General features: G+C 42.5%; 1 protein-coding gene across 4 annotated transcripts in view; it reads left to right on the forward strand.

Annotated features, from left to right (window-relative positions):
- Window positions 1-14,265, forward strand: part of GARNL3 (GTPase activating Rap/RanGAP domain like 3) — a 164,890-nt gene that overhangs the window by 83,102 nt on the left and 67,523 nt on the right. For all 4 annotated transcript variants that reach the window (XM_027556312.1, XM_027556314.1, XM_027556313.1 and 1 more), the window contains 2 exons: window positions 5,659-5,758; window positions 7,365-7,483. In XM_027556312.1, the coding sequence (XP_027412113.1) occupies window positions 5,659-5,758; window positions 7,365-7,483 (219 nt within the window). The remainder of the gene's footprint in view (window positions 1-5,658; window positions 5,759-7,364; window positions 7,484-14,265) is intronic.

The raw sequence follows: 14,265 nt of genomic DNA on the forward strand, positions 1-14,265 counted from the left end.
ACTCAACAAGGAGCTTTTGTGGGCTTTGGAATCTAATGCAGAAATGATTCAGTCTCAAGACTCATTCAACCCTGTGGACGTGTTCAGGCAAGTCTGCAGTATAGAAGTATTTGAGTTAATTGCTCCACAATACCTTCTAGCAAATGATTATCTAAAAAGGGATACAATTAGTATGGGTATTTGCAATGTTAAAGTTTGGTTGTCTGATAAATGTATTCATCGGAATATTTCCTCCTAACTTTCTTTTTGATTGATATCAAGTAAATAATGTTTCATCATCACCTTGAAGTGCTGTAGGAAGTTTCTATATCTTTGGAATCTTCTCTAAAATTTAGGTCATACTTAAAATAGTTAAAATTTATTGTAAAACTAAAACAACAATTGGGTACTACTACACCCATTCCAGGGTGGTAGTGGCAAAGAATTTGCCTGCCAGTGCAGGAGACATAAGAGACGTGGGTTTGATCCCTGGGTTGGGAACATCCCCTGGAGGAAAGCATGGCAACCCACTCCAGTATTCTTGCCTGGGGAATCCATGGACAGAGGAGCCTGGCAGGCTACAGTTCATAGAGCCGCAAAGAGTTGGACATGACTGAAGCGACGTAGCAGGCACACATGCACACCTACTCTAGAACCACTAAAATTTAAAGCACTGAATTGCTCAGAGTTGACCAGAGAATGTGGAGCAATTGGAAGTCTTCTATTTATTGATAATTGTGTAAATTGGTGCCTTCCTCTTAGAGACTGTTGATAATATCTACTCAAACTGAATGTCTGTATCCTCTGGGTCCCAGGATGTACACCCAACAGAAAAGAGAGTTCACTGTGGCTGTATTCTTTTCTGTGTGTGAGTTTTATTTATTTTTTAATTTGGCCATACCATGTGGCATGTAGGATCTTTAGTTCCCTAACCAGGGATCAAACCTGTGGCCCCTGCATTGGAAGCACAGAGTCCTAACCACTAGACCACCAGGGAAGTCCCTATCATGGCTTTATTCTTAATTACCAAAAACTGGAAACCATTCATATGTCCATCAACTGGAAAGTGAATACATGAATTTTGGAGTTCATACGTGGACTGCTGTGTAGCAGTGAGGCAAGGTTGAACTACTGCTTCACTGATAAAGTGGATGTCACACACGTAAGGTCTAAGAACAAAGGACCTGACTCAAATGAATACAGATGATATGATTTGGTTTCCATGAAGTTCAAGAGTAAGTAAAACTAATCTATGGTGATAAAAGTCACAACAGTGCTTACCTTTCAGAGTGTGATTGAGTGTTGACCGGGAAAATGCATGAAGGAGCCTTCTGGGGTACTGAAAAGCTTCTCTGTCTTGATCAGGTAGTTACAAAGGGTGTATGTGCATGCGTGCTCACTTGCTTCTGTCCTGTCCAACTCTTTGAGACCCCATGTACTATAGCCCACCAGACTCCCCTGTCCATGAGATTTTCCAGGCAAGAATACTGGAGTGGGTTGCCATGACCTCCTCCAGGAGATCTTCCCCACCCAGAAATTAGATCCACATCTCTTGCATCTCCTGCATTGGCATGCAGTTTCTTTACCACTAATGCCAACTTGGAAGCCCACAAGGATATATATATATGTGTATATATATATCCTGCTGCTGCTAAGTCACTTCAGTCGTGTCCGACGCTATGCGACCCCATAGACGGCAGCCCACCAGGCTCCTCCATCCCTGGGATTCTCCAGGCAAGCACACTGGAGTGGGTTGCCATTTCCTTCTCCAATGCATGAAAGTGAAAAGTGAAAGTGAAGTCGCTCAGCCATGTCCCACTCTTCGAGACCCCATGGACTGCAGCCTACCAGGCTCCTCCGTCCATGGGATTTTCCAGTACTGGAGTAGGGTGCCATTGCCTTCCCCGATTGAAAATCATTTCACTGTACACTAAAGACTTGTGCACTTTCCTGTCTACTGCTGCTTATTATCAGGAATTGGAACTGGTTTTCAAAGTCTTTCTTCTGGGCTCCTGAGCAGAGGGATTTTTTTGTTTTCTGCTTAGCCTCCATTTCTTTTGTCAGTTCCTGCATGTTTTCTTGTCTTTACTCTTGTCTTTACACCTCATCATATGTGCTTTTAACAAGGGACAGGAAGTGTCTTGCTCTACGAGACTCACAACTTTTTGGGTGTTGTTTTTCCCCAGTTTAGTATTCTGTGAAGATGAAAGTTAAATAGGTATCTTTTTGATCATTAAAAAAAGAACTCATAATTGACAGTTTGTACTCAATGGAGGTTTGGGGTGTGACACCGGCCAGAGTCCCATCTCTCACTCCCAGGTGCATGCTGCCTCTTGCCTCACCTGTATTACACCACTCCGCTGGTGCCAACACTCAGAGCACTAGGAGGCAAGTCTGCAGATTCAGGGCTGCAGAGGGTCTAGAGTCGGAGGACATTTTCTACGCCTTTGAACCCCCTCCTCAGAATAATATTTTTTTATGCTTTAAACAAGATACATGGAATTATAAAACAGTTGTATTGAAATAGTTATAAAAATTACTTTTAAACCTAATTTATAATACTGTAATATACATGCTTTTCAATGAATATATTAAATAACAAATTCAGCAGCAGATATCATAACTGTTGTAATTTTGAGCAGTATTTTGAGAGATCTGCACTCACTGGGATGAGTTCTGAAAGTATCTGTGATTTTTCTTTTTTTTTTTTTTTTGGTGACATGGTTATGAAGGCTGTTCCTTCTACTTTTTTTTTTTTTGCATACATTCATAATTGAATGAAATGCTGAATTTTAGTTGAAAGCTGGGGAAAAGAAAGATTTTTTTTTCCCCAACCAAGTTCATGCTCCCTCTGGGTTCTGTTAGAACCCTTGGTATAGAGCATTGATTCTCAATGCCCATCAGAAATCACTGGGGATGCTAAAGAAGCTCTCTGAGCCATGCAAGTGTTGGAGGTTCCAGAGGCTTAAGTGTCCTGGTGACTGAAGAGTTTCCTCTCCAGTCTCTGCTGATGCTTTCTAGGATCCAGGGCCTTGGAACCATGACACACACCATACACTGTGGGTCTGATGGTGTAAGGCCAGTTGCCGTGGCTGGACCCCACCAATGTCTAGTCAGATGATGCCTGAGGCTGACTGCTGGACTCCAGGTGATGTCATAGCTGTGTGCTACATGGTGGCAGAGTGAAGAGAGCTGTGGACCAGGAGCACTGCTCATGGTTTAGGGTTATAAAACGAATAGCTTTTGACAATGAATCAGCCAGAGATTCTATGAGGAACAAAATCCAATTATATGGTCTTCTCGAATCACATCAGAAGGTCAAAACTGAGAGGCAACATTTTGGGCAGATGATCAACATTACTGTCACCAATGAGAAACAGATGGACATCTTGAAATCTGATCTGCTGAGAAGGACAATCCTTGCTTACGTTGTATTCCAACCAAGCACACATCACTTGAATCTAATCATAGAGAAACATCATACAAACCCCAAATGAGGAGTGCTTTATTTAAAAAAAGAAAAAGAAAAATAAGAGGTATGTGTGTGCTACATTCTTCAGAAATGTCAGTGTCACAAATGACAAAGAAAACCTGTGGAAAAGTTCCAGATTAAAGGAGTCTAAAGAGACATGACAATCAAATGAAAATGCTTCAAGCAATACTGTTGAGTCAATTGACAAAACTGGAATACAGATAACAGATTAAAGGATTATATCAAGGTTACATTTACAATTGTTGATAAAGCTGTATCGTGGGTTATGTAAAAAGATATTCTTCTTCTTGGGAAATACACATTGAGGTATTTAAGAATAAAGGGATATTATTTATGCAACTTAGTCTTAAATGGTTCAGAAAAAGTGTGTGTGTGTGTGTGTGTAGAGGGAAAGTAGTGAACAAGTGGATAGTTGGGTAAAATGTTAGCAGTAGGTAAATCTGGTAAAGGGAAGACAGATGCTTTTTGCACTCTTCTTATTCTTGCAGTTTTTATGTAAGTTTAAAATTATTGCCAAATAGAAAGTTATATATATGGGTGTGGATGCGTGTGTGTGTGTGTTCAGTCATGCCTGATTTTTTGCAACCCCATGAAATATAGCCTACCAGGCTCCCCTGTCTATGGAATTTTCCAGGCAAGAATACTGGAGTAGGTTGCCATTTCCTACTCCAGGGGATATTTCCTACCCAGAGATCAAACCCACATCTCTTGTGTCTCCTACATTAGCAAGCGTATTCTTTACCAACTGGCACACCTGGGTATAAAGATATATATATATATAGATAGATAGATAGATAGATAGATATGAAATTTTAGCCTACTTTTTACCCCTTGGTAGATTAAAAAGGCAGAACATTAAATAAAGCATGCAGAAGATGATGTAATGGTTAAGATTAAAAAAAAGAAAAAATTCTGACATTGGATTTGATTTGTTTCAGCTCCACTGCTTATTATCTCTGCCATCTTAGGCAACATAGTTAGCCTCTCTAAGCCTCAGTTTCCTCATCTGAAAGTAGGGGGCTAAAATCAACTCTGTTTCATGAGTTGGTGGAGACACTATGGAGGTGATGTATGTAAAGTGTGTGGCCTAGGACCTGGCATGTAGAGCTCTTTCCGTGAATATCAGTATTTCCAGAGCAGTGAGCAAGACAGAAAGCATCCTGACTTACATTATAAAGTAATGTAACCCTGAAGGCATGCCAGAAATACATACAGAAAAGAAACCTATAGATTCATCTACTAAATATGATACATAGCCATTTTTTAAAATCCAGCAGTAAGTATATCAGAAGAATACCTAGAAGGGTGTATTTCAGAAATCTAAGAATGATTCAGTATCAGAAGAGCCATTAGGGTAATTCATTACATTACTGTGATTTTCCCCATTTAACCTATTTGCTCAATCATTGCCCAAAAAAGCTTTCAGTAAAATTCAATATCCATTTCTCAGAAAAGCCTCTTTATAAACTTGGAATTGAAGGGAACTTCTTCAGCATGATAAAGAAAGCACAACTGACCACAAATGTCTAGTAAATCTCTAGAGGCATGTCAGAATGAGAAAAGAATCTGCCAGTAGTCTGGCACATGGTGCAACAGAGATGTCAGTAGAGTTTCAAACTGTACATTCAGTATGATTCCATTTTGGTAAGAAAATGTTGGGAAAAAATTAGAAGGAACCATATCAAGTCATTCATAATGATTATTTTTGGACAAATGATTCAGATTATTCATTATGTTTATCCATATTTTCCACATCAATTGAGTTACTTGTGATAACTTTTTAAAATTTTACAAAAAATATGAACACAGATAAGATGCCAGGATATTTTCCAGGTGCAATGTGCCTGTTACAGGGATAACAATCAGAAGGGCCTGCCTCTAGGGGGCACCAGCTTCCAGATATCCTGGAAGCTTCCTACCAGAAAGGAAAAAAACTTTCAAGTTATATTTAAGTTAGAAGTCGCTTAACTCACTGGTTCACCTGGTGTTTTTTCCTCCACCCCAAGGACCTCCAGAAAATTTATATGATGTGGGTTTAGACTGGGTGTCTTTTCTAATAAGAACATGTGGTTACAGCCCTGTTCGTAAGCTTTTAACAGTGACTTTTCTGCTTCTTTGGCATCTGGTTCATTGCTACCTTGTTTACTTTCTAAGTCTCTTAATGGCATAACTTTGTTCCATTACAGAATGCAACTGCTCTGCCAGGTACTTGGCGAAGGACAGACGTGCACTTAGAGAACCCAGAATACCACACCAGATGGTATTTCAAGTATTTTTTAGGACAAGGTAATTATGCCATTCCAGTGGTTGGGAAGAAAAGATATTCAGAATGGAAATTAGTGCCAGTGTAATTTCTGGTACCCTGTATATGTGAAACTTACTGGATTAGAGGATACTGAGGTTAGGGCACTTCATTTCAAGGTCAGTTGTAACCTCTATAGATTTGAGGATTCAATTCCAAGTCTCAGCCCTAGCAAATTTTCTCAGTTTTAAATTTATTACTTATATTTTTAATTTTTTAATTTAATTTTTTGCCAGTTGTTTTTGACCCTGGGGAGTTACAGAGGATTAAGTAGTCTGAATAAGTGATTTGCAAGATGAGAAAAATTTGCAGGGCACAAAAAACTTTAGACTCAACAAAGCCTGTACTCAGTCTGCAGTGGGTCTTGAACACTTGATTCAAGGTAATGAGGAGAGAAACGATTCCCTGAGCTCCAGGGCCAATACAGAACAGAGAGGCATTATGCTATAGGTTCTGGTGACCAGGGTTTATTTGTCACCTGCCATGTGCCAGACACTGTGCTCTGGCAAAGGTAGTTATGATCCCTGCCCTTGGGACTACAGACTGATTCCTGGGTCTGGTATTATCCATATAGGACCCTATACCAGTTACTCCCACTTCTCTGAGTCTTAATCTCCTTATCTTTAAAGCAAAGATGTTACTAATATGTATATGCCTAGGAGGTTTGAACAGAAGTATCAATGAGGCACAGTAAGCCTGGTGCCTGGCACATACCAAGAACTCTGTCATGAATAGTGGTGTACATTTTGACATGAAGGACTCACGTGATGATACATGGAAAGATGAAAACAGGAGCATGGTTAGCAACAGATGGTAGTGAGAATGGAAGAGTAATCACTATGGCAGGATTAGAAATGAGTTGAAGAAATTGCTTGTCAGGCTAACTCGTTAATTTATTTTTATTGATTTATTTGTAGAAGATGTGATACTTGAGCTATTTGATTGGACCCAAATGATATCTTTTTAAAAATCAGACACTGTATTATTCTAAGTTCATATATTTGGCAAGACATATCTCTTTATAAAGAAAGAAATGGAGGGAGAGTTGCTATCTTCCCAATTACTTGAAAGCCTTTGCCTGGAGTAGTGAGAACTTCTGAGAAAAGTGGTGCCATCAGTTTGGATGCCTTCAGTTGCCTCAACTGGCTTAAATTTCAAGGGAGAGAGCAAGAGGCCAGAGATAGGGCAGGCTCTGGGGTTGCTGGAGTCAGAGGCTCAGTGATGTTGTCTGTGCTGGCCCTCCCCAGAGTTACAAGATGGTTGCAGTAATTCCAGGCATCATTTCTAGACACCACCATCTCCAAGGGAAAAGGGAAGGCCATCTTCAGCAGTGAGGAAGACTTCTCAGAAACCCCTTGACACACTTCTTCCCTTGTCTCACTAGCCAGAATCGGGTCACATGTTCATTCCTGAGCCCATACCTGGAAAGCATGATTAGGATAGAGTCGCCAGGTTCTGTCCTGAGCTGGGCTGGAGATTACCATTCTCTGATCCTGTGGGAAGGGCTGGCTTCCACCTGCAGTGCCCACTGCTCCCAGTGCCCAGAGGAGCCAGCTGCGTTTTCACATTCTGAATCCTCCTCTTTTCCAGTCCATCAGAACTACATTGGAAACGATGCCGAGAAGAGCCCCTTCTTCCTGTCCGTGACCCTCTCTGACCAAAACAATCAGCGTGTCCCTCAATACCGTGCGATCCTTTGGAGGAAAACAGTGAGTGTCTGACCTGCACCTGGAGTTTCAGCACCACTCCAGAGTTTAATCAGTGTCGTTGTTGGCTTTTTTCCTACGAGGATTTTTGAGAGGGCCTATTGAGGATTATTCTGTTCGCAGGAGAGACCTTCATGCTCTGAGTTGAATATCAGCTTTTCCTACATAAGCCACTAAGCAGACATGTACCTCCCCCTCAGTCTCTGCCCTCTGGGAATACAGGACTGTGTTAACCTTTGCTGTTACTGGTACTGAAAGTGATAAGCTGACTCACCTTCAACTAAAAGAAATAAAATTTAGTGGAGTATAATACTGTTACACGGGCCCAGTCCCTAGGGGACCCCTGTTTCCACCAGCCAATCTCAACCACTGAATCAGCTGTGCTCCTAGGATTTCTTAGAGGCTTAGCTCCTTTCATCAATATCACGAGGTAGAAAAGCAACCTGAGATTTAACAAATACCTGCTGCCCACGGTGGGCTCTGGACACTGAGCTGAAAGCAGACTCTTTCAACTCAAGGCACAGGTCTTCTTTAACACAGGAAAGTTTTTTTATGTTCATTAATGTTGCTTCTTTCCTGTTTTGATTTTTTTTTTCTAGTAATTCTTAGATTTGACCTCTGTCTTTCATCTTCTACCTTTTCTGCTTCTCTTGGTCTTTTTTTCTTTGCTTCTCAGAGAAATTTTTAGAGATAATATGGACCCTGGAAAGAGCAAAGCATTGGAGTTAAGCAAAGTAGGGTTAAAAAAAAAAACAAAACTCAATAACAAGTTCATCTGGGTTGGATTTGAGAAGATTTCTCATGCCCTCTGAGCCTCCACTTTCTTCTTTGTAAAGTAGGGAAAGTTCTGGGATGTAGCTGACAGAATGATGAGTACTAACAAGACTACATTAAGTGAGATCTTGAAAATTTACCCAGTGTCCCAAGCCATCAAATCTTAAACTGGTTAGATGCCTGAAGGTTAAAACATTTTATTCTTGGATTGGTGAGTACAGCATATAATTTAACAAACAATAAAACAAACCGCACTTAGAAAATGTTAGTTCTCTTATTTGGTATTCCCACTTGATGGGTACCTTTGTTGAAATCCAGTATTTAAATAATCACATGCTGATTTTTGTCTCAGCTACATAGGATATCTAAATTGCTATGTAGATCTTTTTAGAAAAGACATAACAGAAACTTAAAAGAACAGCAATTTTTATATACATATACGCACTTTTGCACACATGCATACATAGAGAGCAATAAAGTAGCAACTTCAAAAGCCCAAAAAGGATTTCCAGTAACCACTACAGAGTAAACTGTGGCTAGGAACTTCTTGTGATGATTAAAAATAGTAATAGTAATAACAGTGAAATCTAACACTTACTGAGCACTTGCCATATGCTAGCTAAGTCCTCCGAATACGTAGGTGTTATTACAGTTTAGGGAGCTTAACCAACATGGCCAAGGCTACATGCCAGTAGGTGGCAGACCAGGCAGAACCCAGGGCTCATGCTGAGCTGTCATCACTGTGCCCAGTTAATCCTAGATGTCATTCTTTGACCCGTGCTGTCACTCTCCCTAGACTGTGATCTCCATGAAAGGAGGGGACTTAACTGCTTGGTCCTCAGTATCCCTAGCAGCAAGCCCAGTGCCTGGTACATAGGAGGAGCTCAAAAAATATCTGTTGAATACATTAATGGGATGATTAATGACATGATTAATGACTAACGAAGTCCAGCTTAACCAGTGTACTCTGTTGCTGCTATTTATATAAACATCTATGTTTCAGAAAATTTTAAGCAGGTTTAAGGTAAAAATCTGATATAAAATAAAGTTAGATCTTACTCATGAATTATTTCCTGCAGAATTTTGGCCTTACCACTCCCCCGATGCCAGTGCAATCGGGGTTAGTTTCGCCGTCAGCATGGCTGCTCTTGAACCAAGTTTGAATGACAGTTTTATAAGATAGTGCTGGGGGACATGTGCCAGTTTTCCCCAAGAGCGTGCATGATCATCTTTCTCCTTAGCTCCCTACTGAGAAGTGAGGGTGCCTTCATCCAAAGCCTCTTATCTTCTGCAGAAAAACGCTGTTTTCTGCCCTCCTCCACTGACTTATTTTATGCTTGCCTACTACAGTATTCCAGTCTCTTCTGGCTTAAACGTTCTCCTTGGATGACTATCTCTTCTGGACAAAATCAGCCTTTCGGATTTCTGTCCACTAACCCTGTTCCTCTTGAAGGTGATATTTGGGTGCAATAAGAGAGGGTTTCTGAGACCTCACAGTGGCCGGAGGTCCACCCAGGACCCTCTGGGTTCTTTCTGGTCTCTGTTGTAGAAGAGCAACCTCTGAGATGTAACTAATCTCCTGGCTTTTAGGGGGTCATTGGAGAACGCCTGTCCGTGAAGTCCTTGTCCTGGCCACTGGCTCCTTGTAGTGAAGTCACCAAATGCAGGAAGCCTCTGACCTGATCCCAGGTCTCTGCCAGTTGCTGGAAGTGCTCCAGCCTCTCGGCCTGGGGCCAGAAGGGGAGGGGCCTGAGCCTTATCTCCAATATCTAATCTTGTTGACCAGCCATGCCTGAAGCTACCCCTCAGGGTGTTCAAACAGGTTCTACCTGAACATCCTCTGGAAGGCCATGTCTGGGAAGTTTGCTAGTCCAGGTGCCTCCAGGCCTTACCTTGATGTCCTTGCGGCCCCTCCACCCCACCCCCATCCAGGTCTGTCCTCAGGAGGCAGGCACCCAGGGCCCCAGGGCCTAACCCCTCAGCTTGCCTGTCTTCCTTCTGCCTTCCTTCCACCTCCCTTTCAGGAGCCAGGGGTCGTGCCACACTGCCGCTGCCTCTGTCTGGAATGAGAGTTTCTCAATCCGGTCTTCTTCCCTCAGGAAGTAACTGTCCCTTCACTTTCTGGACGGTTGCCAGGTTCTGCGGAGGAAGAGTAGGGCACATGCAAGGGAAAGTTTTGCTTATTTTAATTTCCAAAGATAGTGTCTAGATTACCTTATAAGTTGTGTAAGCGCTTAAAGGAAATGAAGACAGAGAATGATATGGGAGGCTGCCAAAGCAAGCTCGTCCAGGGACGTCTCCTGAGGAGCTGATGTTCAAGAGACCCAGAGGATGCAAGGGAACTGGCCACGTAGAGAGTAGAGGGAGGGGCGGGGGGCAGTCAGAAGGAACAGGAGCCTTCTGGGACGACTCTTGGATGGTGAGAGAAGTCAGGGAGGTGGGATTGAGACCTGGGACCACTGTGGAGTTAGGATGGGCAGAAGGAGCATTCAACCCCCTCTGAGTAGTGCCAGCGCCCAAATCCAGAACTCTTCTCTCAGCCCTGAATCTTGCAGGGCTGGGTAGGTGTTCGCTGCCCACTGCAAAGCAGTGAGGAGCTGAACATTTCAAAGCAGGATGTCAGCATGGGGGTGAGTTACTGAGCCCCTGCTGGCCCAGAGCCAGTGCTGGAGGCTGTGGGGAATCCAAAGATGCAGGTGACTCAGTGCTCCCTCCCTCTTCCCTTGAGCTCACATTCTCCAGTTAAACAGAAACACAGCTAAATGTTTAAACCCTGCTCGAAACTGTCTCACGCATCTCTGAATGTCTTCCTTCTAAATGCAAAGGAAAAAAATGATTCACCCTTGTAAAAATTCCATCCAGACAATACAGCAAGTAAAACAGGAGAGGATCAAAATTCAAGTACTCAGAGATAATCACTGCAATGTCCTTCTTGACATCACACACATACACACACACACACACACACACACACACACCCAGGCTAGGTAAATGGATTGATGTTGACACGCATGCATGTATCCTCCTGTGCTCACTTAGTATAGCCGGATATGCACTTGTACTTGACTCTCCCGTGCGTTTGTTAATTCCACTGAAAACATAGACTGGAAGGTGTTTTTTCTTGGAGTGACCCCGGAAAGCCACAAAACAAAGGTGATGGGGAAGAAGAGCTTTACCTCTTTGTCATGAAGAAAAGTACAGAGGCACAATCCCATGAGCCCTGGGCTTTATATCTGTGTTGGCAGCTTATGGTGATGTTACCAGCATCCAGGCTGGGCTGAATCCTCCCTCCCTATTCCATGGTGCTGTACACTTGGTCACTTTAATCATGCCTGACTCTGTGAACCCCGTGGACTATAGCCCACCAGGCTCCTCTATCCATGGGATTCTCCAGGCAAGAATATTGGAGTGGGTTGCCATTTCCTCCCCCAGGGGATCTTCTTGACCCAGGGATGGAAGCCATGTCTCCTGCATCTCCTGCACTGACAGGCGGATTCTTTTAGAGTTAAAAAGGGAATTTTACATATGGACCACGTCATAATCTCTTTTGCTAAATAAACGTGTAGTATAAATCCTTTGCAGATTATAAATCTGTTCAGTTCAGTGCAGTTTAGTCACTCAGTCATGTCTGACTCTTTCTGACCCAATGGACTACAGCACGCCAGGTCTCCCTGTCCATCACCAACTTCCAGAGTTCACTCAAACTCATGTCCATTGAGTTGGCAATGCCATCCAACCATCTCATCCTCTGTCATCCCCTTCTCCTCCCGCCCTCAATCTTTCCCAGCATCAGGGTCTTTTCAAATGAGTCAGCTCTTTGCATCAGGTAGCCAAAGTTGGAGTTTCAGCTTCAATATCGTCCTTCCAATGAACACCCAGGACTCATCTCCTTTAGGATGGACTGGTTGGATCTCCTTGCAATCCAAGGGACTCTCAAGAGTCTTCTCCAACACCACAGTTCAAAAGCATCAATTCTTTGGCGCTCAGCTTTCTTCACAGTCCAACTCTCACATCCATACATGACTACTGAAAAATCATAACCTTGACTAGACAGACCTTTGTTGGCAAACTAATGTCTCTGCTTCTTAATATGCTGTCTAGGTTGGTCATAACTTCCCTTTCAAGGAGTAAGTGTCTTTTAATTTCATGGCTGCAGTCACCATCTGCAGTGATTTTGGAGTCCAAAAAATAAAGTCTTGACACTGTTTCCACTGTTTCCCCATCTATTTCCCATGAAATGATGGGACCAGATGCCATGATCTTAGTTTTCTGAATGTTGAGCTTTAAGCCAACTTTTTCTCTCTCCTCTTTCACTTTCATCAAGAGGCTCTTTAGTTCTTCTTCACTTTCTGCCGTAAGGGTGGTGTCATCTGCATATCTGAGGTTATTGATATTTCTCCTGGCAATCTTGATTTCAGCTTGTGCTTCTTCCAGCCCAGCATTTCTCATGAAGTACTGTGCATATACATTAAATAAGCAGAGTGACAATATACAGCCTTGACGTACTCCTTTCCCGATTTGGAACCAGTCTGTTGTTCCATGTCCAGTTCTAACTGTTGCTTCCTGACCTGCATACACATTTCTCAAGAGGCAAGTCAGGTGGTCTGGTATTCCAATCTCTTTCAGGATTTTCCACAGTTTATTGTGATCCACACAGTCAAAGGCTTTGGCATAGTCAATAAAGCAGAAATAGATGTTTTTCTGGAACTCTCTTGCTTTTTCCATGATCCAGCGGACGTTGGCAATTTGATCTCTGGTTCCTCTGCCTCTTCTAAAACCAGCTTGAACATCTAGAAGTTCACGGTTCACGTATTGTTGAAGGCTGGCTTGGAGAATTTTGAAGCATTACTTTGCTAGTGTGTGAGATGAGTGCAATTGTACAGTATTTTGAGTGTTCTTTGGCATTGCCTTTCTTTGGGATTGGAATGAAAGCTGACGTTTTCCAGTCCTGTGGCCACTGCTGAATTTTCCAAATTTGCTGGCATATTGAGTGCAGCACTTTCACAGCATCATCTTTCGGGATTTGGAATAGCTCAACTGGAATTCTATCACCTCTACTAGCTTTGTTCGTAGTGATGCTTCCTAAGGCCCTTGACTTCACATTCCAGGATGTCTGGCTCTAGGTGAGTGATCACACCATCGTGATTATCTGGGTCGTGAAGATCTTTTTTGTACAGTTCTTCTGTGTATTCTTGCCACCTCTTCTTAATATCTTCTGCTTCTGTTAGGTCCATGCCATTTCTGTCCTTTACTGAGCCCATCTTTGCATGAAATGTTCCCTTGGTATCTCTAATTTTCTTGAAGAGATCTCCAGTCTTTCCCATTCTATTATTTTCCTCTATTTCTTTGCACTGACCACTGAGGAAGGCTTTCTTATCTCTCTTTGCTATTCTTTGGAATGCTGCATTCAAACGGGTATATCTTTCCTTTTCTCCTTTGCTTTTCACTTCTCTTCTTTTCATAGCTATTTGTAAGGCTTCCTCAGACAGCCATTTTGCTTTTTTGCATTTTTTTTTCTTGGGGATGATCTTGATCCCTGTCTCCTGTGCAGTGTCACGAACCTCCATCCATAGTTCATCAGGCACTCTGTCTATCAGATCTAGTCCCTTAAATCTATTTCTCACTTCTACTGTATAATCGTCTGTAGCTATTCCCTAGTGGCTCAGATGGTAAAGCATCTGCCTGCAATGCAGGAGACCTGGGTTCGATCCCTGGGTTGGGAAGATCCCCTGGAGAAGGAAATGGCAACCCACTGCAGTACTCTTGCCCAGAAAATTCCTGATGGCTACAGTGCATGGGGTCATAAAGAGTTGGACATGACTGAGTGACTTCATGACAACTGTATAATCATAAGGGATTTGATTTAGGTCATACCTGAATGGTCTAGTGGTTCTCCCTGCTTTCTTCAATTTAAGTCTGAATTTGGTAATAAGGAGTTCATGATCTGAGCCACAGTCAGCTCCTGGTCTTGTTTTTGCTGACTGTATAGAGCTTCTCCATCTTTGGCTGCA

The sequence above is a fragment of the Bos indicus x Bos taurus genome, chromosome 11, assembly GCF_003369695.1.
Source record: "Bos indicus x Bos taurus breed Angus x Brahman F1 hybrid chromosome 11, Bos_hybrid_MaternalHap_v2.0, whole genome shotgun sequence".
NCBI lineage: Eukaryota > Metazoa > Chordata > Mammalia > Artiodactyla > Bovidae > Bos > Bos indicus x Bos taurus.